At 57.7% G+C, this 25,316-nt stretch overlaps 4 protein-coding genes across 8 annotated transcripts in view; 2 read left to right on the top strand and 2 right to left on the bottom strand.

The window, feature by feature from the left end:
• The window catches only part of CNGB1 (cyclic nucleotide gated channel subunit beta 1), a 29,741-nt gene extending 26,164 nt beyond the window's left edge, over positions 1 to 3,577 (bottom strand). The window contains exons 1-4 of the mRNA XM_069027266.1: positions 3,574 to 3,577; positions 1,841 to 1,985; positions 462 to 629; positions 226 to 346 (exon numbers count right to left, since the gene is read on the bottom strand). Coding sequence (XP_068883367.1) covers positions 226 to 346; positions 462 to 629; positions 1,841 to 1,985; positions 3,574 to 3,577 — 438 coding nt within the window. The remainder of the gene's footprint in view (positions 1 to 225; positions 347 to 461; positions 630 to 1,840; positions 1,986 to 3,573) is intronic.
• A 919-nt stretch (positions 3,578 to 4,496) lies between these two features.
• Positions 4,497 to 14,499, bottom strand: ZNF319 (zinc finger protein 319). 5 transcript variants are annotated; one of them, XM_069027316.1, is made up of 3 exons: positions 13,991 to 14,133; positions 13,346 to 13,487; positions 4,497 to 12,073 (listed from the first exon to the last, which is right to left on the bottom strand). In XM_069027316.1, the coding sequence occupies exon 3, from the start codon at positions 11,698 to 11,700 to the stop codon at positions 10,039 to 10,041; it is 1,662 nt and encodes a 553-aa protein (XP_068883417.1). In that variant the 5' UTR covers positions 11,701 to 12,073; positions 13,346 to 13,487; positions 13,991 to 14,133; the 3' UTR covers positions 4,497 to 10,038. The 5 variants fall into 5 exon arrangements, with proteins under 5 accessions (XP_068883417.1, XP_068883416.1, XP_068883414.1 ...); XM_069027315.1 differs by lacking the exon at positions 13,991 to 14,133 and adding an exon at positions 14,442 to 14,499 and having other exon boundaries at positions 4,497 to 13,487; XM_069027313.1 differs by lacking the exon at positions 13,346 to 13,487 and having other exon boundaries at positions 13,537 to 14,133.
• USB1 (U6 snRNA biogenesis phosphodiesterase 1) lies at positions 14,264 to 17,901 on the top strand. Its single transcript, XM_069027318.1, has 7 exons — positions 14,264 to 14,373; positions 14,460 to 14,611; positions 14,774 to 14,957; positions 15,473 to 15,526; positions 16,543 to 16,648; positions 17,283 to 17,366; positions 17,660 to 17,901. Exons 1-7 carry the CDS (start codon positions 14,270 to 14,272, stop codon positions 17,762 to 17,764), a joined length of 789 nt encoding a protein of 262 aa, XP_068883419.1. The 5' UTR covers positions 14,264 to 14,269; the 3' UTR covers positions 17,765 to 17,901.
• Positions 17,902 to 19,397: 1,496 nt separating this feature from the next.
• MMP15 (matrix metallopeptidase 15) lies at positions 19,398 to 24,861 on the top strand. The gene is made up of 10 exons (XM_069026615.1): positions 19,398 to 19,831; positions 20,952 to 21,100; positions 21,354 to 21,476; positions 21,586 to 21,893; positions 22,123 to 22,284; positions 22,406 to 22,629; positions 22,760 to 22,898; positions 23,143 to 23,293; positions 23,408 to 23,523; positions 23,768 to 24,861. Exons 1-10 carry the CDS (start codon positions 19,724 to 19,726, stop codon positions 24,202 to 24,204), a joined length of 1,917 nt encoding a protein of 638 aa, XP_068882716.1. The 5' UTR covers positions 19,398 to 19,723; the 3' UTR covers positions 24,205 to 24,861.
• Positions 24,862 to 25,316: the final 455 nt, after the last annotated feature.

Here is a 25,316-nt window from a genome sequence, read left to right as displayed (position 1 = left end):
CAAACAAACTGTCTGAAAACCTGACAGCCAAGAGGGGGATCATCCCACTGAGTGGGGAGGGAAGCCTGCTCTTTCCCCAGGGATGGATGAAGGCAGAAACCCATGCAGGGAAGGTTTAGTGCTCCCAGTTAGCACTGGGAGAGTGATAAGAAGGAAAAAAGAAGAGAAGGTAAAAAGAGGTAGGAGCTCAAATACACCAAACCATTGCCCAGATCTGTCTCCTACCTCATCAGCAATGTCGATGCTTGTCTCGAAGCTCTTCCCAAGTGCCTGCAGCCCTGGGGCTGGCTGGGGAATCACCTTCTCCAGCCCATAGGAGAGCCAGGAGAGCACACTACTCCCCACACTGCCAGGGAAGGGTGTGAGTCAGGCTGGGAATGCCATCCAAGGCATCCAGCCCCCCCAAAAAAGCAAAATCCCAAGCAAATCATGTTGCACACTGAAGGGTGCAGGAGCCATACCTCTCAAACACAGAACTTGAGTCCTCAGAGACCACAAACGCCACTTTCTTTTCTGTTTCTTCAATAGCAGCAAGGAAGAAAAAAGGCAAGCTCCTATCACCACTCTGGCAGCCCCCAGGATGCCAGGCAGGAGTGGGACAGGCGGGTAAAGGAGCACTGATGTGCAGCCTGAGCCAGTGTGGGGCTTACCCTCAGTGCGTGCCTGGTCAGCAGCATCTGTGGGGCCGCTGGCCTTTCCTGTTGGTGCCTTCAGGGCAAAAGGCAGAAGGTGTCAGAGAGCGAGGCACAGAGGACACTGTCCCTGTTAAAAGGTAGTTGCAAACCCCAGGGACTCCCCGTCCTTTCCTGCTGCTCCCCAGCAGCTCCGAGTAGGAATACATCCTGGCCCCCATCCCTCCAGGGGATGCTGTGGAGCACCCCTGGGTGCTGCAGCGCTGGGGATGGATGCAGAGGCACCAGGCATCTCTCATCATGCTCATGGTGTCCCCATTACCCCCCAAAGTGGATCCCTGCTCACCTTAACTGCCTCTGGCTCCTGCACACGGGTCTCCTCTGTCACATGGGGTGCCGGGGGCTGGGGAACCACCCGGTCGATCCAGCCCATCATCCCGCTGGCTGCGGGCAGTGCCAAGGGGTCTCCAGCTGGCAAGAGGCCAGCAGCAGGGGTGCACACTGCCCAGGGAACACTGGCTGCACCAGCTGCTCACGCTGTCTCCAGAGCAGCCCAAAAAGGTCCTTGGTGTCCCTCCGTTTCCACGTCCTGCTTGGGAAACATGGCACTGCAGCACAGCCAGACCAAACCCAGCTCAACTCCTCATCCCTCACTACTATTGTGAGCAAGCACTCTCTATTTGAAGCTTACAGTTAAACTTGCTTTTCCTAAGGGTAGCTCCTCATTTAGGTGTTTTATTTTCACAACTTGTCCGGACTAGGAAGCCATTGCAGACAGATCACAGAAGTTGTGATGCTCTGCTCAGAGTCCTCTACTCTCCCCATCATTTTTCATTTGAGGGAAATTGAACAGTAATTCGAACAGATTTTTTTTATGAGGAAGTTCATGTCCCAACACACATATCCCCTCTTTCTGCCCCTATGAAACAACTGTTGCACTGCCTTTCAGCCACACCCCAGGGACATGGTGGCTGCTGGGGCAGGTATCTGCTGGGGGCTCTAGCAAGGGCAGCAAAGGCAGCCAGCACGGGCTGCTGTGTTGTTGATAGGGTAGGTGAAAGTAAGATGTTGCAGGGCAGGGATTCAGCTGTCCAAAGCTCTGGCTGCTTGGTCTTTTTGGGTCCTTTCCTTCCCTTCGTGAAGCATCTCCAGGATGGGATACACCAGCAGTGAGCCAAGTGATGCTGCACATTCCCATTCTTAGGTACCAGACAAGAGTCTGGGGGCTCTCATCCAGCTCAAACTGAAGGTGTCTCCTGCTGTTGCCCCTCCAAAGAGCTGCGCTCTGCCCAAAATACCCCACTCTGCTCAATGAAGGGCTCAGGAGCACCTCAGACAGCCCCCAGGTGACACCTGCAAAGGGCAAAAGAAAGCAAATCCCTGAGCTCCTTCCAGCCGGGCCAGGAGACTGCACAGGAGTTCAGTCCCAGTTACACACATGATCCCAGTCCCACATGCAGCAGGTAGAGGCTGGAAGCTGCTCAGCACTGGGCTCTTTGAATTAACCCCTCATGCAGCTTTCAGGGATGCAGGACATTTTCAGTTCCCTTGAGATGGCTCACTGGGGGCTCTCCAAAGCCTGGCTCCTTAAATCTAAACAGGCTGGGGTTTGCAGGAAAGATGATGAGTGTCCTCAGCCTTTTGCTTGCCTGCACCTTGGCAAGGCCAGGAGCCAGGTTTGGATGCAGCCAAAGCATCGCTCCATGCAGCACTTTCAGCCCCCAGCACACCTCGGGCAGGGTCAGCTCTCCCAGAGACCCTCACACCCCAAAGCTGGACGGTGTGGCTGTAAAACACCTCCCAAGAAGCCTGACAACCAGAAACCGATTAAATTACCTTTTGTCTCTCACTGGATGTAAGGGATTAAGGAGCTGTGAATGCCCTGGGAACAGCAAGGAAAAGCTGGCAGTACTGAGCAGCAGAGGCATTTCCACCCATGCTTTGGCACTTCACAGGTCCCGAAGAAGAAGCCGAGGGTTCACAGACACAACTGAGCCCAAACAACCCCAGAGAAAGCCCCGTGGGGCTGCAGCGAGCCCCCCTTGTCAGTCAAGGGCTCCTCCTCCCTCAACATGAGCTTGTGCAGCTGTAAAAGGCTAGAGCATACGCCTGTCCTCGATCTGGGAAGGAAAGTGGAGGGCAGAAGCCATTCCTCTGCCAAATCTGAACAAGAAATGGGCAGAAACATTTGTGGGTCCCCACAAAACTAGCTGCTGAAAGAAATAGGAGTTAGTAGCCAGGATTTGCCTGCAAAGGCATGAAAGAGTTGGCAGTCTCATGCATCCTGCTGCATTGCAGGCACCCAGCAGTGCCACCACCTGTTGTGGCAGTTCCTTTTGCCAGCCAGCAAAGGGCCTTAGTCTCATTTCTAAGAGCAAGAAGAAAGGCACAGACCCACAGCCTCATTTGGGGCAGGGAGCACCAGGGTCTTTCCTTCCCCCTCAGCAGCTGATCAAACCCTCCATGTTACCCAGCCCTCACAGCATTGCTCCCCACGGACCGGCACAGCTCATCCTCCAGCTCTGTTTCCGAGCACCAAACCCCCCTGTGATGTGCAGAGGTGGCCCTGCTAAATCCCAGCCACGTCCCTCACCTCCAGTGCTGCCACTTACCCCCCTAGGCTCACCACTGCCTCCTTGGGAAGCCACCCCTTGGATGCGTGGGCTCCCTTGGCCACTGCCGCTTGCCACTGACTCCCCGAAACCCACCTCAATCCGCTCAGGGCTCTGCGAGGATTAGCCCTGCGCTGCCTGCAAATGGGATTACTGGCACTCAGCTGTCCCGAGTACCCGGGCTCCCAGCAGCCAGCCTGGTTTCGGTGCAGGGTGCTGCAAAGAAAATCCCGAAATCAAGCAAGCTTGAGCACCCTCAAAATCCCTGGAGCCACCAAAGCTACCCCAGGCACTCACCGGCAGTGCTGTGGGGAAAGCAGTCGTCTCACCCATACGCAGGTGGATGCAGGGATGTGCAGAGCAGCAGCAGTGGAGCTGCTCAAACCCTGTGGGGTGACACAAGGTGACGTGCTGAGGGTGATGTGCCAAGGGTGCTCCACCCACAGCTCTGCCCCAGCTTCAGAGCAACGAGAGCAAATCTGTGCTGGGTTGAGCTAAGCCTCCCCTTGCTGAGCCTGCCAATTGCTGCTTTGCAATCCGTTTACCTCCAGCCCTGCACAACTGCCAGCCTTTCCCACTGCCCCTAATCTTGGCTGCAGTGACACCCTGGAATCCTGGTACCAGCACGGCTTCTCTGCTCTGTGTCCAGCCTGTTTCTGTAAGTCCAGAGCTCCCTGGAGCAGTGCTGGAGCTCCCTGACACAGTTCCTCCTTCCCTGGCTCCGTGAGTGTCTCCATTCTGGTGGGCAACAAGTACCCATCCTGCCCGGTCCCAGCACCTCTCTAACACGCTCCTCTCTTGCCATCACAGGTGGGGGGATGCAACACAAATCCTCTGGAAAAGCCTGAACAGTTGTATGTGGGGCTGGGATCCCCAGAGCACAACATGCATCAGCTTCTGCCCCCCTGAACAGCTGCTCCTTTCTGGCAGGAAGAGACTCCTGCCTGCTCCTGCCCTGAAGCTCCCAGGGAAGAGCTTTGCCCTGGGGAGGGATCATTCCAACCGTAGCAAGGGGCAAAAACCATGCTGCAGACCCTGCTTGTGTTTGCTTTTGGCCCCTGGGAGCCTGCTGATACCCTGCATCTTCTGGTTACAAGGAAGGTGAACCATTAATTCTACTTCAAGAAAGTTCAGGGGAAAGAAAGAAAACATGAAAAAAAACCCCAAGCAGAGCCAGACAGAGCACAAAGACATATGAGGAGGCAGCGCTTGGCACATGGCCTCCGCTCCAGAAATCTTACACACCCACAGGAAGGTATAAATAACTATAAATTTATTAGTAAAGCAAAACCATTTGACACTCACACAGAAGAGCGGGATGTGTTATTACAATATATATACACACATACATGGAGTATCATCTTAGAAACACACGGAGAGCAGTGTTAAAGGCACTGCAAGCCACACAAACCTCAGCAACCTTGGCCGCAACTTCCAACAGCCCTGGGAACTCTACCGGAGTCATGACCATGGGTTGGGGAGGAGCCCAAGAACCTCACTGACCATGAAGTCCCTCAGATCCACGGCTTGGAGGCACTCAGAGACAAGCCCACGGTCCAGCTCCCACCTGGGGTCCTGCTCTCCCTACTGAGCATCCCAGGCACGCTGTGAGAGCAGCATCTTCACACCCAGGAAGTGTCAGAGGCAGCTGCCAGGAGATGCTGCGGAGGAAGCCGGGCAGCTGGGGAGAAGATGGGTGCTCACTGGGCCCAGGAGGAGCTGCCAGCCCCAACCCTCACTGGCCTGCCCTTATTGAACCTCAGCATTTCACCTGCATGCACAGGAAACTTCCCACAGGTGAACTTGCCACCCAATGGAGAAAGAGTCAAACTCTGAAGTGCAACAAGAGGGTTTTGCCTATTTTTTAATGGCCAGGCTTCAGCTGCAGCCTGGACTTGATGGTAAATACCCAAGGAAGTGCAGAAAGTGTTCTACTCCCTCCTCTCCTCCCTGCAAGGGCAGGCTTGAGTACCCAGAGATGGTCCCAAAACTCTGTCAGAGGATGCTTTCCCCTTTGTCCCCCAGTCCAGCACATGGGCCCCAAGACCAGAGCATGCACATCTTCCCACCCAGATTGCAGAGATGGCATCTGCTCACTGGAGAGCTGGCTGGGCCACCTGGGCATACCCATGGTCCCAGGGGTGTCCTGCCACAGCTAACTCAGCTCAGCCGCCTGCTTGATGTACACAGCTGCTCCACAGGCACTCCCAGGGGAACTAACTGCGCCGTCTGAGCCCACCCCAGAGCCACAACATCTCCCCAGGAATGTCTGACAGTCCTTCATTGACTTAATCCCCAGCCTTGGAGACGTGATGAAGGGACCCACCATGCAAATGGCTGCTCCCACCCCAGTCCCCATTTCCTACAGCTCTGTTCTGGCCCTTGGTCCTGGCTTGGACTCGCTTGCCAGAGCATGGGCAGGATCTGGCCGAGCCAAGCTGCCAGGCCAGAGGCATCACCCATGACCAGCGAAGTGGATGGCCTCTTGTGGGGAAGGACCAGAAGCACCCGCTGGATTCCAGCAAGATTCAGGTCCTAAACACCTGATCTCACCATCAGTGGTTTGGTATCACCTGGATCCTGCCTCAGCCAGGGAAAGGAATTTGGGGCTGGGGGAGCGTAGGGAGGCGGGAACGAAGGAAGAGACTTCACAATCAGTATGGAAAAGGGGATGAAAAACAAACCACTGCTTACAAATAAAGAACTGAACAAAGAGAAAAGAAGCTGAGAACATCTTTTAAAAGTATAAGCTGTGGAAGGGAAGGGGCTGAGACAGCTAAAGGCATCCTGTAGGTAGGGTAAGGGGAAGTGAAGGTCAGTAAAAGCCCAGGTTACAGACTACCCTTTCCTGGACCCAGGAAGCCAGAGGAAGAGCCCTAGAGAGCAGGATTTACGTCCTGGACAACACCCACACAACCTCTGCCCAACCTAACTCCCTGCTGCCTCCCCAGCAGCACCCTATGCTCAGACTGCCTGCCAAAGAGAACCACCCCTCAGGAGGGACCACCCGCTACCCAGCCCCACACAGCATCCTCAGGTGGTCTGGCAACCAGGTCTTGAACTGGCACGAGCACTTGCCACGGGGCTGATGGCACACCAGCTCCAGCACAGCAACTCTCTTAGGTGCTGCAGGGCAGTGAGGGATGCAAGAGGCCAAGCAGAGGCAGGAGCCTGAAAGTCGCTTGAAATAAACACCAGAAGCGAAGTGCAACAGGTACAGAGTAGAAACATGGTTTACTCCCCAAAGGCCTTTGGCCCCAACTGCTCTTTGGTTTGAAAAGGATACACCAGCAGTCAGCAGAGAGCCCTGCAGTGTGATGCTCCAGGGACATCAGTCCCAGGCCAGCCCCTGTCTCCCCATGCAGCACAGCACTCCTGACATTTACATGCTTACTGCTACTTCCACCACCTCCCACCTCACTGGAAAAAACACGACCCAAAGGCACAGCAACAGAGATGGACCTGCTTCCCCTACCCCCTGTAGGCAACACTGCTGCTTCCAACTAGAAAATGCTCCTATAAAAATATACCCAACACTCTCAGTGGCCCACCCTGCACAGATCCTCCATCCCCAAGCTCCAGCTGCATGTTCTCCATGGGCTTCTACTGGATTTGGGCGGTTGCAGGGCAGCAAATGAAACAAGAGACCGAGTCATCATGGACTCACAGCCAGTCCTAATAATGATGCTCTAATCCTGCAGCATGATGCTTTTGAGCCTGGAGGCACCTATTCACAGGCACCAGCTGATGACCTGGACCTGGGCTCATCCACCCCCAGCTCTACACAGCATCCCCTCTCTCCCTGGCATGGGGCCCCATGCACACAGCCCTGATGAGACTCTCTGCCCCGGGCACTGTTTGGCTGTTGCCACACCCTAGGCAGAGACATAGCTCCTCACTGGGATATCCAGGGCTTGCCCAGCTGCTCAGCACAAGAGAAACACCCCCAACAGTCCTTATGTCCAGCTATACCAAGAAGACAGAATCTGGCAGCTCCGTGGCCGCCGGGCTCCTGGGGAGGGAAGAGAGCAATGCACAGCCAGTTAATGATTTCTCCAAACCCTCCTCTAGCCAGCAGCTGCCCCAGAAAGAAATAGCAGAGCCACAAAAACCCATGGAGGCTGCAGCCGCCTCCATCTCACGCCTTCCTCCTACTGATGATGAGCCTCTCTGCAAGCTCCAAGCCCTGGGCACTGATTCTGACTTCCAGCGCTGTGCTCAAGTGCTCAGGGCAACCACTGAACCCTTGGCAGCTGTGCTGGGCAAGAGCAGGGTGAACCATGGCCCAAGGCAGGAGCAAAGCAAGGATTCAGGTGGGTGCCACAGTCCTCATCTGGTCCCACAGTCTCAGCCTCCATCACCACCAAGCCCTTCTGTAAAGACAGGATTAGCCTTCCTTGGTCTGGACTCTCTTTTACTCCTACAGTAAAGCATACACTGAACTTACTACATACTAAACAGCAAAAACCAGCTACCTAGAACTAAAGAGCTCTTTAAAAATCCAAGTTACCACATCTTTTTTTTTTTTTTTAAAGATCCAGTATGACATCAAGTTAAACTATACAGTATTTTTAATGAATTTTAACAAACTGCTTTTAAAAAAAAGGTAAAACAAAACAAAGAGGAAAAAGAAACACAGATGGAAAACTTGGTAGGAAGTTCTACATCTTTGAGGCAGCACAAAGTAAGATAACCATCATGGGTCCCTCTTCCTTGGGCAGTAGAGAGCACAGTCTGTTTTAATCTCCTTAAAGTTGCACATGAAGAAGACTCAGCCCCAGGGTCTAACCTGCAACTGCACCGTCCCAGCCCCTGAAAATGCGCTCTGTTCTCCCTCACCATGCTGGAAATGGAAAACTAAAGCCTTTCTCCACCTTTCCGACAGGCGTTCCCCACCAGAGATGCAGGCCCAGTCCAACCCTCTGCAAGGTTAATCTGTCTACGCTTGCCATGGACAACAGTTATTAACCTTGTCCTAATCACTTGTGCAGCACATGGGCAACTTACTGGCTGCTGTTCACTACTTGAGGCTCACTACAACCTCACAAGACCACCAGCCAACACCACAGAAGAGCTGAGGCTGGCACGGACCTCTGAAGACCATCGGGTCCAACTTCTTGCTTGCCCAGGGTCAGCTACACCAGGTTGTCCATGACCACATCCAATCAGGGATTGAACATCTCCACAGATGGATACTTAACATCTTATTATCTCCAAAGATGGAGAAGGGAAGGCTGGGGAGAAACCTAGTAAGCACATCTTCAGCCTTCAAGGCATCTAACTGACATGTAATGGATCTCTTGGACATGAGAAGCCAGCAAATTCCTGCAGAGGAAAACACCTGAGGCTGCATCAACCTTGCTAGGGGAGATTTATTTTTAAGTGATGTTTACAAGGAGTGTGCAAAACCTGAAAAATACAGACGAGGTAAAGAAAGGGCAAAGGGGTAAAACAGGACTCCTGCAAGAGGGGGAAAAATAGACTTCTCCTTTAGCCACTGCTAACCTTGCCCTCCCTATGGAGCCGAGCCTGCAGTCCAGAAAGGATTCTCCTGGCTTGCTCTGGTTCGTCCAGCAAATCAGACACCAAGCCCCTGGCATGTGCCATGGATTACTGCTGGCCATGGCAACACCTCTGCAGTTGTAGGTTATTGTAGTGTTCATCTCACCTGTTAGTGTTGGAGCTGTGGCAGCCCTTTGCCTGACCCCGCTGGAGGTACTACTAACAGCCCAAGGGATACTCAAAGGGTTGGGGACTGGAGGCAAGGCTCAGCAGGAGGGCTAGGTCCCTTGGGAAGCAGCTCTTGAATGCCAGGCTCTTGGCCAGGAGCAGGGTATGAATGCTGTCACAGAATTATGGAATTGTTAGGGTTGGAAGGACCTTTGGAGATCATCTAGTCCAACCTCCCTGCTAAGTTAGAGTCACCTAAAGCAGGCAACACAGAAGTATGTCCAGGTGGGTCTTGAGTGTCTCCAGAGAGGGAGAATCCATGACCTCCTCCTGGGCAGACTGTCCCAGTGCTTCTTGCCATGCTTTCTGGTAGCAGCACAGTGCTTCCTATAGTTCCCTATGCAGCTGGCAGGGACAGTGGGCGGGCAGGCTCACTCAAAATCCTTGCAGAGTGTGACAGCCAGCGACTGCAAAAGCAGCAATGCCAAAGTGCTTTTTGGAGCTGTGCAGCCCCATGGCTTTTCCCTTTCAACACTCTAGAAGAAGGGAGAGCAGGTTGAGGTTGGGGCAGTTAATCAACACTAATGATCTGAAATGGTGCCCTCAACTGAGCTTGGACCAAGTTGGTAGACCCCAGCAGCAGAAACCTCCATGCCAAGCAGCACACCCTGGGAGAAGGGAGGGCTGGCTCTGCCTTGCTCCTAAGCCCTCTCCAGGAGGAGAGCCACCCAGCCCTCCCCACCAACCCTGCCAGGCAGGGCAGGGGAAAAAGGCTGGACGCAAAGAGCTGGTGCCTGCAACAGGCAGCTGAGCTCCCAGGACTGGAACTGCAGGTACAGCATGAACTACAGTCCAGGGAACACCAGGCATCTACAGCCATAGTTTCCTCTCTCCACCTCCCTCCTTTCCTTTCCACCCCTTTGAGATGTTCATGTCGTCTGTTGCTACTTTGATACAGGTGGCATATCAACCACTGAGGCCAGAGGAAAGTTTACCTGCCCATACACCGTACCTCCCCTTTCCCCCACACTCCCTGGAGGTTGCCTACAACCGAGGAGAGGGAAGGGGAGGCCAAGGCTCAGGAGCGTCCCATGCAAGCTGAAAACCACCATGGGGCGGGAGGCTCATGGCAAGCAGGCAGCCACCTGGTAGGCACCCTCGGCCGTGTGCTGGACGCTGTGCTCCTGCAGCAGGCCCAAGTCCAGGAACCGTTCCCCGCACCACATGCACTTATACTGCTGCTCCCGGGCATGCACGCTGTGGTGCTTGTTGAGGTGCTCACGCTGCTTGAAGGCCTTCTCACAGGAGGAGCACTTGTAGGGCTTCTCGCCCGTGTGCACGCGCCGGTGGCGCTGCAGGTCCGAGGCGTACTTGAACCGCTTTTCACAGTCGGGGCACTTGAGGGGCTTCTCGCGGGCCGGGTCGCAGCGGTGCTGCACGAACTCCGAGGAGGAGAAGAAACGTCTCTCGCAGAGCGTGCACTTGAGTGGCTTCTCAGCGCAGTGGGCCAGCTGGTGCTTCTGCAGAGCCGAGGCCCGCTTGTAGGACTTGTTGCACACCGCGCACTTGAAGGGCCGCTCCGCGTTCTGCACGCACTTGTGCCGCAGCAGTTCTGAGGACTGGCTGAAGCCTTTCTGGCACACGTTGCACTTGAAGAGGTTCTCTATGCCGTGCACGTGCTGGTGGTACACCAAGTGCGAGGGCTGCACAAAGCCCTTCTCACACAGGTTGCACTTGAAGCGCTCCTCGGCCTTGTGCGTGCGGCGGTGGCGCATGAGCGCGTACTGCTGCTTGAAGCTCATCTGGCAGAGGTCGCACTTGAAGGGCCGCTCCTCGCTGTGCGTGCGCTCGTGCTGCCGCAGGTCCGAGGGACGCTTGAAGGCCTTCTGGCACTCCCCACAGCGGAAGGGCCGCTCCCCGCTGGGCGTGCAGGGGTGCTGCAGCAGCTCCGAGGACTCCTTGAAGTGCAGCTCGCAGACGTTGCACTTGAAGAGGTGCTCCCCGGAATGCGCGTACATGTGGCGCACCAGGTGGGAGCGGTGCTTGAAGGTCTTCTCGCACACTGTGCACTTGTAGGGCCGCTCCGAGCTGTGCGTCCGTTTGTGGTGTACCAGGTGGGAGGACTGGCTGAAGCTCTTGTCACACAGCGTGCACTTGTACGGCTTCTCACCTGTGTGGATGCGCTCATGCCGGGACAGCTCCGAGAGGTGCTTGAAGGTTTTCTGACAGATGGAGCAGCTGTAGGGCTTCTCTGAGGGGTCGAGAGCCTGTGAATGCTCTACCTCGGGAGGCTTGTAGGTCTTCTCACAGATAGAGCACTTCATGGCATTGCCGTTGTGGACATTGTGATGCTGTGCCAGTGAGGTCAGGAGGGAGAAGCCCATCTTGCAAACCCCGCACACAAAGGGCTTCTGCTCCACCTGGATACACTGATGTTCAAGGAGGTCAGTGGCCTGGTGGAAGATCTTCAGGCACTGGGTACACTGGAAAGAGCGGTCATGGCCTGGCAAGCACTGGTGCTCATGGGGGTTGGAGAGGTGAGCGAGGTCATGGCCACACACCCCACATTTGTGGGATGGCTCTCCAGCCTGGATGGGAGTGTGCTGGTGGTGCTGCAGTCCGGGGTCCGGCTGGAGCAGGATGCCGTAGACGGCACAGCCCAAGGGGTTGTCAGCAGTGCTGGGAGGGATGGAGTGCTCTGGGAGGGCGGCTGCCCCAGCGTGGTGCTGCTGCGGTGGTGGCGGCTGCTGTGGTTGCTGCTGTTGCTGCTGCCAGCTTTCTGACATGCTTGGGAAAAAAAAATGGGATTTTAGCAGTGATAGCTTCAGCTTCTCGGTTGAAAGGGTTCAAGTAAAAGCAAAACCAAAAGATTCTGAGATCCTGATTCCCTGTAACTGATCCCCTGAAGCTGAGGACAGAAAATCCAGCCCACAGCCAGGATCCTGGGAAGAAAAGAGGTGACAGAGACTCCAGAGCCTCCTCCTTAGATCAGCACAAGTTCTTTATGGACTGATTTGGTCTGGCTTTTCCTTCTTTTGGACAAAAGAACAGGAAGCAGAGGCAAGTGCCTTGAAGACAAGAGGAGGCCCTTCTCTGTGCTGGCTGCGATGTGCTCACACTTGGGAAGGGTGCAGGAAGCAACCCAGGGAGCAGCTCTCTCTGCAAGAAAGAAAATAGCTCATGTCAGGTCTTAGAATAAACACAGGCAATTCTCTATCAGCCATGCCCCATGGCTCTCTTTGAAAACTCTCCTGCATCCCTCCTACCAGGAAGCCAGTGTAGGGGAGCTAACCAGAACTGGAGCCCCACTTGCTGCTGTGCAAAGGGCCTGGGACAGGGAGTTCTCAGCCTGGAAAGGGATGGGCTCTGCCCAGACACAGCCAGGCACATGTCTGGGTGTTGTTCTCTCATGAGAGGCAGCACAACTGCCCAGGGCCCATTCAGCTCAGCCTTGAGTGGGTCACTGGATCTCCAGCACCACTGGGGCACTGTCTGAGAACACTGGTCTCTGCACAGGCCATGCACCAAACACCATGCAATCAAGAAGCTACTGGGTTAGATTTTACAGGTGTCAGAGCAGATCCTAACATGATCCCACCCCAGCTGAAACAGCTCTGTGAAACAGTTCTGCTCCTCTCTCAGCCTCGATATCTAGCCTGTTACCCAAGCGACGTATACAATGCATTTCCCCCTCTCTGGACAGTGCCTGCAGACTGGAAGAGCCAGAGAGCTCAGGAGAAGATTTGCCCTCAATGTTTTCCTATCCTCAGACAGAACAGAGAACCCACAGGAATCACTCTGTGAAGATAAAAGAAGAGTTAAAGCAGTGGCTCAGCTGAACGTCCTACCAAACCTTGGAATAAAAGCACATGGAAGTGAAACAACCTATGCCACAGCTGCTGCCTGGCCTTGCTACAGAGCATCACCAGGCTTGTGCTCATTGAAAAGTTCCAGTCTTTCTAGAGATGTCCAGTAAAACCTGGTGCTAATTTAGAGAAGAATAAGACCCACCAGCGAGCAGCAGTGTCAACACACCTCAAGGGACAAGAAAGGTGCAAGCCCCGGTGAGCAGCAGCCACCAACACTCCCGGGCCTTGAGCCCCCAGCCCCACAAGAGCAATCCCATGTCTGTGTCAAACCACCTGCCCCCAGGGTAAGGAATCCTTGATCTACCACGAGAATATTTTTTATGTCTAAAAATAAGCAATAAATAGCACCAGAGGATCCCACTTCCTAACATCCCCACCTCCACCGGCACTCAGCTGAGACTGGATTGTGCCCCACAGCTCAGGTAGTGCTGGACCCACCTGTGCCTGTGGGGGACACTTCATTATTTGGTGCTCCAGCACAGTTTCGGACAGTAAAGCCCCCAAAGGCCCCACCGCAGCCCCGCCGGCACGCAGGATGCCGTCCTTCTCCTACAGAGCTCACCTTGACGAAGCGAGGGCTCGCAGTGACGGTACCTGCACCCGAGCTCGGCGGGACACCAAACTTCAGCCCAGCCCAGGCGCCACCTTCCCCCGCACACACCGCGAACCGTGGCAGGATGAACCCACCGGCGACGCATCTCGGCCTAAAGGGGAGGGAAGATTGTGCCCCGTCGCAGGGAAGGGGATACCAACCTTGGCTTACCGAGGGCTCTGCGCGGGGACCCGCGTCGGCGCCACTTCCAGCCTAACTCATCCCTCCGTGGGAGGTGGGAAGCGACAACCATTTAGGGAGCGCGGTCGGGAGCGCAGAGGTACTTTCAAACTGGCGAGGCGGCCTGCTCGGCATGGCCCGGCCCGCTCCCGCCGGGCCCGGGCCGCCTCAGGGGCGCGGGGCGCGGGGGCGGCCGGGGAGCTCGCAGGCCACCAGCAGCCGCCGTCGCCGCAGCCCGCGGCCAGGCCCGGCCCGCCGCTCGCCGCTCCCCATCGGGCGGCCCCGCTGGCAGCGCGGGGACGGCGCCCCGAGGCCTTCGCCGCGCCGGGAGGCCCCGCGGTGGGGTCGGGTGCAGGGGGATCGCTGCCCGCCCGGGGCCGCCCCCGCCCCGGCGAGGCGCACACAAAGGGCGGCGGCGGCGGCCGGGCCGCTCACCTGCGGCGGGAGGAGGCCTCGCCGGCGGCAGGGCCGCGGCCTGCGCGCTGCGCCTGAGCCCCGCGCTGGCGTGGAGGCGGGAGCCGGGTGGGAGGAAGGGAGAGAGGGAAGGGAGCGGCGGGCGGGAGCGGAGGCAGCGGAGCGGGCCGGGCCGGGGCGGCCGCGGCGGCGGCGGAGGAGGCGGGGCGGGCGCGGCGGGTGCTGCCCCCTGCCGGGCCGCGCCGGCAACTGCGCCGCCGCCGCCACCGGGGAGCGGGGGGTCCCGGCGGGTGCCGCGCCATGAGCGCCGCGCTGGTGGGGTACAGCAGCTCCGAGGAGGAGGAGGAGGAGGAGGAGGAAGGGGGGAGCCGGGGCGGCGGCGCGCAGGGACCCCCCGGGGCCAGGTAGGTGCGGTGGGGGGGTGGTGGCGGCAGGAGCGCGCGGCCTTCCTCCTCCTCTTCCTCGTTCTCACCCCGCTCCGGTCCCGCAGCGCCGGCCGTCCCCGGCTGCCCGCGCCCGCCGGCCTGCTGGGAGACCCGGAGCCGGAGGAGGCCGTGAGCGATGACAGCTCCCGGCACGGCGGCCGCGTGCGCGGCTTCCCCCACGAGCGGGGCAACTGGGCCACGCACGTCTACCTGCCCTGTAGGTACCGGCAGCGCGATCGGGCTGGGACCGGGACCGGGACCGAGACCGGGATGGGACCGGGGCCGTGGCGGGACGGGACTCAGCCGCTGCGCCTCAGGGTCCCGCCCGGTCCCGGCGGGGATCCGCGGCCGGCGCTCCTCTGACGGCGCTGCCCCGCAGACTTTGCCCAGGAGGAATTCCTGGAGCTGCTGGAGCTCCTGGTGTCCCGCGCTCGCACCTACGTCCCGTCGCTGGCTGCCATGGAGGAGTTCCACCTGAGCCTCTCGCAGTGCGTGGTGCTGCGCTACCACTGGATAGAGCCCTTCGTCCGCTCCCTCAGGGAGCGCCTGGCCGCCTTCCACAGGTGGGTTTGGCAGAGCCCTGGGAGAGCGCTCCTCACATCCTTCCTCTGCCCTCGGGATCCATGTTTCACCAGCATCCACGCCCTAAGATGTCCCTGGCAGCTGGTGCTGGCAGAACATTAAAGCCCTGGGGATTCTTCCTCACTGCCTCAGGATCTGGCACCAGACACATCAGGTTTTGGCTTTCCAGGATCAGGCTAGAGCTGTGCCATCCCCTAAACCATGGATGGTTTCTTTGCTTACATCTGGCTTAGGCACCCGCTGAGCATCAGCTGCTTCAGGGCTTCTGTCACTGTCCAGGCTTCAGAGGGTTAGAAACAGGAGGGGAATTAATTAATTTGAGCCCAGAAAGGTTCTGGTTGCACCAATTCGGTCCAATTGCACCATACATTTGCCTGTATCTTTCCAGAGCTTCGTAGCAATCCTGGCCCCTCCTCATCTTCTCCTTTTTTCTTTTTCTTTTCATTTGTTTTTTTTTTTTTTCCCCACAGCTGAAATAGGATCTTTCTTTTTTCAGGTTCTTCTGTGTGGCTGACCAAGTGAAGGTTTACACCAACCAGAACAAAACCAGGTGAGTGCACAGTGGAGCAGCCTGCCTGCCCTGGGAGAAGTCTGAGCAAGGTGGTGGTGGATGGGAGGTGTCACCCTGCCTGTCCCACGGTTGGGCCATGTGACAACACAGTATGTGATCACATCCAGACATTTCACACCTTTCCCCAGCCATCTGTACAAATTTTTAGCTTTGGCACTGATTCTTTGCAAGCCTTTGGTCTCATTAGCTGGTGTGCACAGCCTGGGGCCAGCAGAGTGGGACCACCTCTTTTGGCAGCAGTGCCAGTCGTGAAATTGTAGTGCAGGTCTTCCAAGAGCTGAAGAGAAATAGCTGAGATGGTGCTAATTCTCCTGGGCATCAACTCAGAAGCCTGATTCCAACAAAATGCCATTAAGCTTTTTTGAATGTCAAAGCAAAGGTGATTAAAATTGTGAAAAATTGCTGAATCTGGCGGGAAAGGCAGCACAAGATAGTCGTGGGTAGGAAAAAGTGGATGTGGAACCTGGGTGACACTTGAGTCTTCTGCTTCCCTCCTGGAGGGGAAGAAATGATGACTCTAAATGACTCTAGAAAGTGTCATCCCAACAGTCCTTGAGGAGGCACTGACCTCTTTGTCACATCTCTCCAGCTTGGTACTTCCTATTCCCTGCTTCCTCTCACACTGTAAAACCTCGTCAGCAACTTCCACTTTTTTAATGCGGCTCCTGCATTGGCACGGCACTCTGCTGAAGTTCCCATCCAGTGCATCCTTTGCCTGGAAAATTAATGTTTGTGTCCCAAAAGGTACTGGGTTAATCTAGTAAATCTACATGGTTTATCATTCAGTCCTGCTTCTCCCTGCTACCACATCTTTACTTCTGTTTTTCTTCAGAATACGATCAGCATCCCTGGATACTTAAACCTGGCATTCCAAAGATTTTCTTTTGTTAGGGAGTAGGGAACTTGCCCAGTAGGAATGCAGGGCTAAATATTCTTATGGCTGTGCTTTCTGCAGCATGAAAGGGTGCTTGCTGTCTCTCATTACCTTTCTTTAGGACATTTATTGGCTTGGAAGTCTCTGCTGGGCATTTCCAGCTGCTGGAGCTGGTCTCGGAGGTGGACGGCGTTCTAGAGGAATTTGACCTTCCCACATTCTACAAGGTGAGGCGTTTCCTCCTTAGTCCCCTGCCAGTCTGGACATGCTGGCTGGCTGGTTCTCTGCGAGATGTTCACTTAAATAAACAGGAGCCATTTGCAGTCACTGCCCCGCTGTGCATGGAAGCAGGGTTGTCCTAGGATAGAATGGGCACTGTGGGACTGAGGACAATCCTTGTGTCTTTGCCTTGGGCAGCTTTCTTGGGCATTAGTCCAGCCTTTTGCTTAGTACTAGCTTTGGGAACAGGTTTGGGATTGTGATGGGCCACACCCTAGTTTGTCTGTCTCCAGAGCTGAGCAGGGAGCTCGTGTGGGTTATTCAGAAGTGACCCATGTACCTGCCCCAGGACCAGCTCAGAGAGGTTCTCCTACAGCTGCAGAGTTGATCACAGGGAGACTGGGAACCAGGCAGCCTTGCCCACTGGTGTCCAAAAGGGCTGGGGTGGGAAGCCCAGGACTCCTCTTGCCTCGAGCACTGTCCATATCAGCTCTGCAGCTGTTGAGTTGGCAGAGGGAACTCCTAGCTTTGGGATCCTCCAGCCTCTGTGATTCTAGACAGGGCAGCATCTCCCACTGTGGCTCTGTGCATTGAGCAAAGCCTCCTTTAGCCCTCACATTCTTATCCCTATTTTGTCTTCAGGACCCGTCGTTCCACATCAGCTTGGCCTGGTGCGTCGGGGACCTGTCTGGCAGGCTGGAAGGGCAGTGTCTGCGGGAGCTCCAGGTGTGTCCCCACGTGGTGTGGAGAACAGGGGGAGGGCAGAGCTGGAGTCCAGCCACATCTCCCTGCCAAGAGTGCAGAGTGGGAAATTTTCTTCACCGAGCAAGACAAACTTCACTGGGTTGAAAGATGAGAAGCTTTTGGGGGGAGCATGAGTTAAATCAACTTCCCGAGGGAAGTCAGAGGCTTCCAGCTGCAAGTGGCCTCATCTGTGACTTGCTTCAAGGAAGGAGCTGCCGACTCCATCCTCTGCCAGATCTGCCCTCCTGGTACTGACTCCTGCCTCTGTTTTCCAGGACATTGTGGATGGGTTTGAGGACTCAGCATTCCTGCTGCGTATCCAATGGGAGCAAATCCGCTGCAAGTCAGGGAACAAGTACTTCTCCTTCCCCTTGAGGTAGGGGCTGTGCTTTTTGGAGACCCAAAGAGCCTGATGCTCGACTAAGGACCATTGTGCAGTGCAGCTCTGAGTGCTGTGGGCTGTCACGGACCTCCATGCTCTTCTTGCCTGCTCAGTGTCTCTGTGGTGTTTGTGGCCTCAAGTCGGGCCACTTCCAGTTTGAGCTGCTGGCTGCAGAAAAGTGTGTTTGTAGCAGATTTCATCCTCACTTCTGGATGTGCTGCCGTCAGCACCGGTGGTTCCAGACATCCCACGGTCACTAATTCTGCTGATTTTTTACAAACAAAAACAAATCTACAAAAGCCATAGATGCCTTATGGGAAGGAGGAAGAAGGTAGCGTGGGAAGCTGCTACTAAAGGGAGAGCGTCTCACACAGTGGGAAGTAGCACTGCCAGATTGTTGGGAGGCTCTGGGCATGTTTTGAGTAGCAAGAGGCAAGGACATGGAGCTGGATCCTCTTGCCAAAGCGTTCTCCTACTGTAAGCCAGCTCGGACAAGCTCCTGAGTCATGTTGTGTCCCTCTCACACTGCTGCTGCCTCTGTAGAGACGTTTCAGCGTCTGATCTTTTTGCCAAACAACAAGAGCTTGCTGCCAGGTGTGGGTGAGCCCTGGAATGGACAGTGTCAGTGTTTGCCTGAGCTGGGAGGGCAGTGCCCACTGGTGAGTCAAGGGGTGGCGGCTCCTGCTCAGGCTCCACACTTTCTCCCTGTGTGATCAGCACCCCAGATGGATGATGACCCAGGGGATCACAGGCTGGACATTGTCCCTTGAGAGAAGCTCTTTTTAATCCTTTTGTTCCTGCGGGTTGGTCAGCTGCAACCTCTCAGGTATTTGGAGCAGGATGCCGATGTGGTGCCCTGAATCTTTTATTCCATGTCTGCCTGGGACTTCTGAGCAGTAAAAATTTGTCTCCTCGTGTCATAAAATTGTGTCTGTGGTGTATTTCAGCCATTTCCTTTTATACACGCACAACTCCTGCAGGCTTCACATGAGGCCACGTCTGTACGTGCTCCTGTGAGCTCTGTGCTGCCTGTCCTGGCACACAAGAGTGGCTTTGTCGGTGGGAGCATCTCCTCGTGGTCGCAATTTTTGTCTGTGGGAGCATCTCCATACAGTCGGGATTTGTGTCCGTGGGAGCATCGCAGCCGGTTTCTGCTGCCAGCAGCCTTTTGTTGAAGTCCTTAACAAAAATCTGTTGAGTCTTTAGCCAGTTAGTTTCCGGGTTGGTCTGCAAGATAAGTTTCTTTTGGGGGAAGGAAAAACAAACAAAGGTAGAGAGATATATTTAGCCCCTGGGGACTTCAGTGAAACCGGTTTCTCTCAGGTTAATGCTCAACCACCGGCCCCAGCCGGGCCTGGCACAGCACCCGGTTGTGTAACACCGAGTGTCAGAGACCCCCGGGACAGGGGACAAGGGCTGTGGGGGGCAAAGCGGGGGGCTGTGGCGGCTGCCGGCGGGGCCCGGCAGGGCGGGGGTGGCGGCAGGGCCGGTGCGGGGCCCGCGGGGGCTCGGCCGCGGCTCCCCACGTGCGGGGGGGCGGCCCCGCCCCCTGCCCGGCCCCGCCCGGCCCCGGCCCCGCCCCTGCCCGGCCCCGCCCCGCCCGCTCCCACCGCGCCGCGCCCTGTCTCGGCCGCCGCGCCCGCCTTTCGCCGCCCGCTCCGGTGCTCCCGGCGGCGGGCAGAGCGCGGTAGCGCAGCCGAGCGGAGCCGGGCCCCGCCGCGCCGCGCCGCGCCGGCCGCCCATGTGCCGTGCGCCGCCGTCCTGACCTCGCGCACAAAAGGCGGGCCGGGAGGCGACGGGCCGCGCCTGGCAGCGCCGCCCATGCACCGTGCGCAGCCCCCCGCGGCGGCTCGGCCCCGGGCCATGAGGGCGGCGTAGCTCCGACACCGCCGCGCTCGGCCCGGCCCGGCCCGGCCCGGCGCGGCCGGGGGCAGCCGCGAACCGGCGGCGGCGCGGAATGGCAGCAGGGCGCGGCGCCCCCTGGCGGGCGGGCGGGCGGCTCCCGCCGCTCGTGGTGCTGCTGGCGCTGCTGGCGGGGGCGGCGGGCGAGGACATCAACGCCGAGGTGAGCGAGCCATGGCCCGGGGGCCCGGGCACTCCCGACCGCCGCACCGGCACCCGCGGGCCCGCCGCACCGCCGGCCGGGGCAGGTGCAGGCGGGGCGGGGAACGGGGGGGGGGGGGGGGGCGGGTCGCCCCCGGGGGTGGCGGGCAGCGGACGCGGGGCTGGGGGAGGAAGCGCTTTGTGCCCGGCGGGGGAGGGGGTGAAAGGGATTGTGATAAAGGCTCTGCTCCACCACCCTGCCGGGGGAAAGGGAGTGGGGGTAAAAGAAATTAATAGATTAAATGTTTTTAGAAATTAAAATGTTAAGCCGTTTTTGAAATAAAAAGGGGTAGGAAAAGAATTGGGATAGGAAAATGATTGGAGAAGCTGGAGAAGAAGAATTGGAAAAGGAAAAAGGCTTGGAAGAGGAATAAGATTTGGAAAAGGAAAAAGACTTGGAAGAGGAATAAGACTTGGAAAAGGAAAAAGAATTGGAAGGAATTCAGAAAAAAGTTTTAAAGATTAAAAGGAAAACCCCCCTAATTTGGAAAATAAAAGTAAAGAATAAAAGGAAAAAAGAAAGTTACAAAAGAGTAATAATAAAGATAAAAATAAAATGCAATTAAAGCAGACAAGAGGAGGCGGAGGCTGGGGCAGGAAGGAAGAGCCCTGGCACGCCCCAACACCCTCCTGCCCCCCGCCCTGGGGCTGCAGCCCTGCAGGACAGAAGCCCCTTTGTGGGTGCAGGCCGGGGTGGGGGTCCCAGGCTTCACATCCGTCAGCAGCTCCCAGGGGACGCCTCCGGAGGAGGACAGGGACGGGCAGCCTGCAGGCAGCCTGGCTGCCTGCCAGCTGCCTTGTCCCTGGAGTCAGGGCATCCGGCAGCAGCCCCCCAAGATCACCAGATTCCTCCCCCCCGCCCCGTTCAGGGCAGGGCAGGGACCCTGTGCCCTGCTGCCCTGCCGCTGCCTGCTCGGGGGTGGCATTTGCCACTGGCAGCTGGCACTGACCCCTGTGGCAGGACACAGGGCTGGGGTACAGTCGGGCAGGGGGATGGATCCTTCCCCCTTGGGTGCTGGGGAGTGCCAGGTCCCACCATGGGGCTGTTCCATGCCGGGGTGACGCTCGGCTCTCTGGCACAGGCATGGCTGCGGCTCTATGGATACCTGCCGCAGCCCAGCCGCCGGATGTCCACCATGCGCTCGGCCGAGACCTTCTCCGCGGCGCTTGCCGAGATGCAGAAGTTCTATGGCATCACCGTCACCGGTGTCCTGGATGAGGAGACCAAGGCGTGAGTTTCTCCATTGTTCCCTTGCTCGAGCAGATGGCAGCTCCACTCCTGGGCTCTGTGGTTTTCTCTGACAGCCCCAGGGCTCTGCCTGCACCTGGAAAACTGGGCGCTGTCCCCCTTGGGAGCTGCTTCTCCCCTTTTGGGGGCTGCACCTCTGCAGCCAGTACACTGTCCCTGCTGTCTGTGGGTGCTGTAACACCTCAGGGACCTTGGCTGTGGGGGGCTGAGCCCTGGCTCGGTGTCCTCCTGGCAGGTGGATGAAACGTCCTCGCTGTGGGGTCCCAGATCAGTTTGGAGCACGGATGAAGTCCAACATGCGTCGGAAGCGGTACGCGCTGACAGGGCGGCGCTGGAGCCAGAGCCACCTCACCTTCAGGTACCCAGCACTGCCATGGATCCCCTTCCCCCAGCCCATGGAGAGCCATGAATCCCCTCAGGGAGTGAGTGCTGCTCCAGGCCTTCCCTAGTGAGTTCTGTATCCCTAGCATCCAAAACTACACGGAGAAGCTGGGTCGGTACCACTCGTACGAGGCTGTCCGACGAGCTTTCCGGGTGTGGGAGCAAGCCACGCCGCTGGTTTTCCGGGAGGTGGCCTACGAGGACATCCGGCAGAAGAGGAAGAAGGAGGCTGACATCATGGTGCTCTTTGCCTCTGGATTCCATGGAGACAGCTCTCCCTTTGATGGCCTTGGGGGATTTTTGGCTCATGCCTATTTTCCCGGCCCTGGCATGGGGGGGGACACGCATTTCGACTTGGATGAGCCCTGGACGCTGGAGAATGCAGATGTGTCTGGTGAGTTGAGGGCCGAGGAGGTGGTAAAGGTGACCAGAGGAGCCTGGTGGCCTTCTGGGCTGGAAGGGGCAGGGAGGGGCTGTGCTGGTGTGGCAGGGAAAGCAGGTCCACCATGCGTGATGCAGGCAGATCCCACTGGAGCACCCGTGTTGCAGGGTGCTGGGTCCGGGGGTCCACCTTATGTGTTATGTCCTCCACCCCTTCTTGCTGATGGTGCCTTTCCATGCAGGGAACAACCTTTTCCTGGTGGCCGTGCACGAGCTGGGGCACTCGCTAGGCTTGGAGCACTCCAGCAACCCCAGTGCTATCATGGCCCCCTTCTACCAGTGGATGGACACGGAGAACTTCCAGCTGCCCGAGGATGACCTCAAGGGCATCCAGCAGCTCTACGGTGAGGAGCTGGTTGGGGAATCAGCCCAGAGGTGGGATTCTGGACATGTGTGTGGGGAAACTGAAGTACAGGTGCTGCTGTTCTGCATCACCACATCCCTACTCTCACCTGCCCAATCCAGGTACCGCAGATGGGCACCCTCAGCCCACCAAGCCTTTGCCCACTGTGACACCCCGGAGACCTGGCAGGCCAGACCAGAGACCCCCTAAACCTCCCTCTCCGGGAAAACCAGAGCAACCATCCAAACCTGGCAGCCCAGACCGACCTGACCAGTATGGCCCTGACATCTGTGATGGGGACTTTGACACGGTGGCGGTGCTGCGTGGGGAGATGTTTGTGTTCAAGGTACCTGCCAGGACTCCCTCTTGCCCCTTCCTTGGGGATGTAGTGGGTTCATGGGTGGGAGGACCCCTCAGCAAGGTGACTTTGTCCCTGTGTCCTCCCCATCCTCTGCCAAAACCCTGTTTCTCTCCAGGGCCGGTGGTTCTGGAGGGTCCGGCACAACCGGGTGCTGGACAACTACCCCATGCCCATCGGACACTTCTGGCGGGGCCTCCCTGGGGACATCGATGCTGCCTACGAGAGGCATGACGGGAGGTTCGTCTTCTTTAAAGGTGAGCAGGGAAGCTGTATGGGAGGGCTGAGGTGGAAGCAAGACCCCCAGTGCCCCCCACAAAGCTGCTGAGAGCTGTTTGGCTTCATCCCATCCTGACACACCTCCCCAGCCAGAGCTGCTGCGTGATCCCAAGGGGTTGGGGTGGCCACAGGCATCTGCCACTATCCCTATCCATCGGTGCACCTGCCACAGTAGCTGGGCAGGACCTTCTCATCCCCATTCTCCAACTCTTTCCCCTCTAGGTGACCGGTACTGGCTCTTCCGAGAAGCCAACCTGGAGCCTGGGTACCCACAGCCCCTGGTCACCTATGGGCAGGGCATCCCCTACGACAGCATAGACACAGCCGTCTGGTGGGAACCTACGGGACACACCTTCTTCTTCCGCGGCGACAGGTGAGTGTCTGTGTGGTTCTCCCTGCTCTGCTGCCTCCTGGCCCCTGTCAGGGGGAGAATTTTGGGCAGTGGGGACCCCTGTGCTCCTCACCTATTCCCCACCTCCCTCCCCAGATACTGGCGCTTCAATGAGGACACGCGCTCGGTGGATCCTGGGTACCCAAAGCCCATCTCTGTCTGGGTGGGCATCCCTCCCTCACCCAAGGGAGCCTTCCTCAGCCCGGACGCCTGTAAGTAGAGGAGAGGGGTGGGTGGTGGTGGGGGTCTCGGGGATGGGATTATCCCTCTTTGATGGCCTGGACACACGGGATGCACTTGGGGAAAGTGTCTGGGAGTCAGTGGTGAATCCCTTTCCGAAGGGTTTCACCAGTCCTTGAGCAAAACCTGCTGTCTTGGGCATCTGCAGGGGTGCCCAGGTTCTGCAGTGTCCTGTGCCCACCTACTTACTCCTTGTCTCCATCTTCTCTCCCCCAGCCTCCACCTACTTCTACAGAGGCACAAAGTACTGGAAATTTGACAATGAGCGTCTCAAGACAGAGCCAGGCTATCCCAAATCCATCCTACGGGACTTCATGGGCTGTCACACAGAGCTGGTCCCAGACCCCAATCCCCGCTGGCCTGATGTGGACCGACCCCCCTTCAACCCTGATGGGGATGGGGGGACTGAAGGTGAGGAGGAGGAGGAGGAAGATGAGGATTACAACGAGGGAGATGGCCAGCCAGGCAGGGACGTGGACGTGGTGGTGCAGATCGATGAGTACACGCGCACCATGAGCGTGGTCATGGTGCTGGTGCTGCTGGTGCTGCTGCTCTGCATCCTGGGTCTCATCTACGTCATCGTCCAGATGCAGAGGAAGGGCGCACCCCGAATGCTCTTGTACTGCAAGCGCTCCTTGCAGGAGTGGGTCTGACCCTGGCTCCCTCCCCCAACTGGCCCCACCACCATGGTGCTAAGATGGACCTGACACCCCCTCCCCTTGTCCCTCACTGCGGCCTTGGTCCCTCTACCCCATTGTTGCTTGATGGCTCCAGCCTCAGAAAAGGGGGGATGCCCAACCCCCCCAGCCCCTCCAGAGCAGCCGGGCTGGGACCGGGGATGGTCATGGGGGGGCTGGAGGGCATCCAGGCCCTGCCTTGTCCCCAGTGCCTGTGCGTCCCCCCAGCCGTGACCCTCGGGCTGCCACCCATCACGTGCCTGCCTCTGCCATGGGGTCCCTGCAGGGTCCCTTCCTCCTGTGCAAGCCCCCTGCAGCTGGGGCAGTGAGCGGGCTGGGGGCTGCTCACAAGTGCTGCGGGCTGGCGGGTCTCAGCCGCTGGCACCTGCAGTGGTGGGGAAGGGAGGGCTGAGCTCGTGGCTGTGTTTCCTGTTGAACCACGGGGATACAGGGATGTGGTGCCTAAAGACAGCGTGAACTGGGAGATGCCACCTTTGCAACCCTGCTGGTGCTCAGCTCAGTCTGGGCCCTGCTGCTGCCATGGTGGGATGGAGCCCTGGGGCACGTGGCCCTGTGGGCAGGGCAGTGGGCACTGCCGCCTTGTATGTCCATTAAACGGGTCGGGTGTGTGGAGAGCTGTGGTGCCGTCATCCTTCCTGCCGTGGGGGTGTCCTGGGAGAGACTGGGCAGATTTCCTGGTAACGGGGCTTGTCTGGGGGGTCACCCTGCTTGGCACCCCCAGGGGACCGGGTGCCGTGTTAGGGGATGTAGGGAAGGGGCCAGCATGACCAGTGATGTCCCTGCAGCAGTCCCTGCCCTGGGGCTGCCACTTTGGGGGGGTCAGCTAAAGCAACCCCCCCACCCCCACCAGTGGACAGAGCAGCCTTTCAGCAGCTCCCATGGCAGTGACAAGGGCCTCGCTGGGAACACAGGGTGCCTTGTTCTCCCCCAGCCAGCACCGCGCTTCAGCCCTGGGCGGCCACCTCCCTTCCCCGGGCAGGGGCCGGCAGCAGCTGGGGGACCCTCCTGGAGCCTCTTCATAGGGTGCTTCAGCTCCCTGTCCCCACACGGCCCTGGCGAGCTTCCTG

This window comes from Aphelocoma coerulescens, chromosome 11, assembly GCF_041296385.1.
Source record: "Aphelocoma coerulescens isolate FSJ_1873_10779 chromosome 11, UR_Acoe_1.0, whole genome shotgun sequence".
NCBI classification, from domain to species: domain Eukaryota; kingdom Metazoa; phylum Chordata; class Aves; order Passeriformes; family Corvidae; genus Aphelocoma; species Aphelocoma coerulescens.
This window is presented reverse-complemented; position numbering and strand designations above follow the sequence as displayed.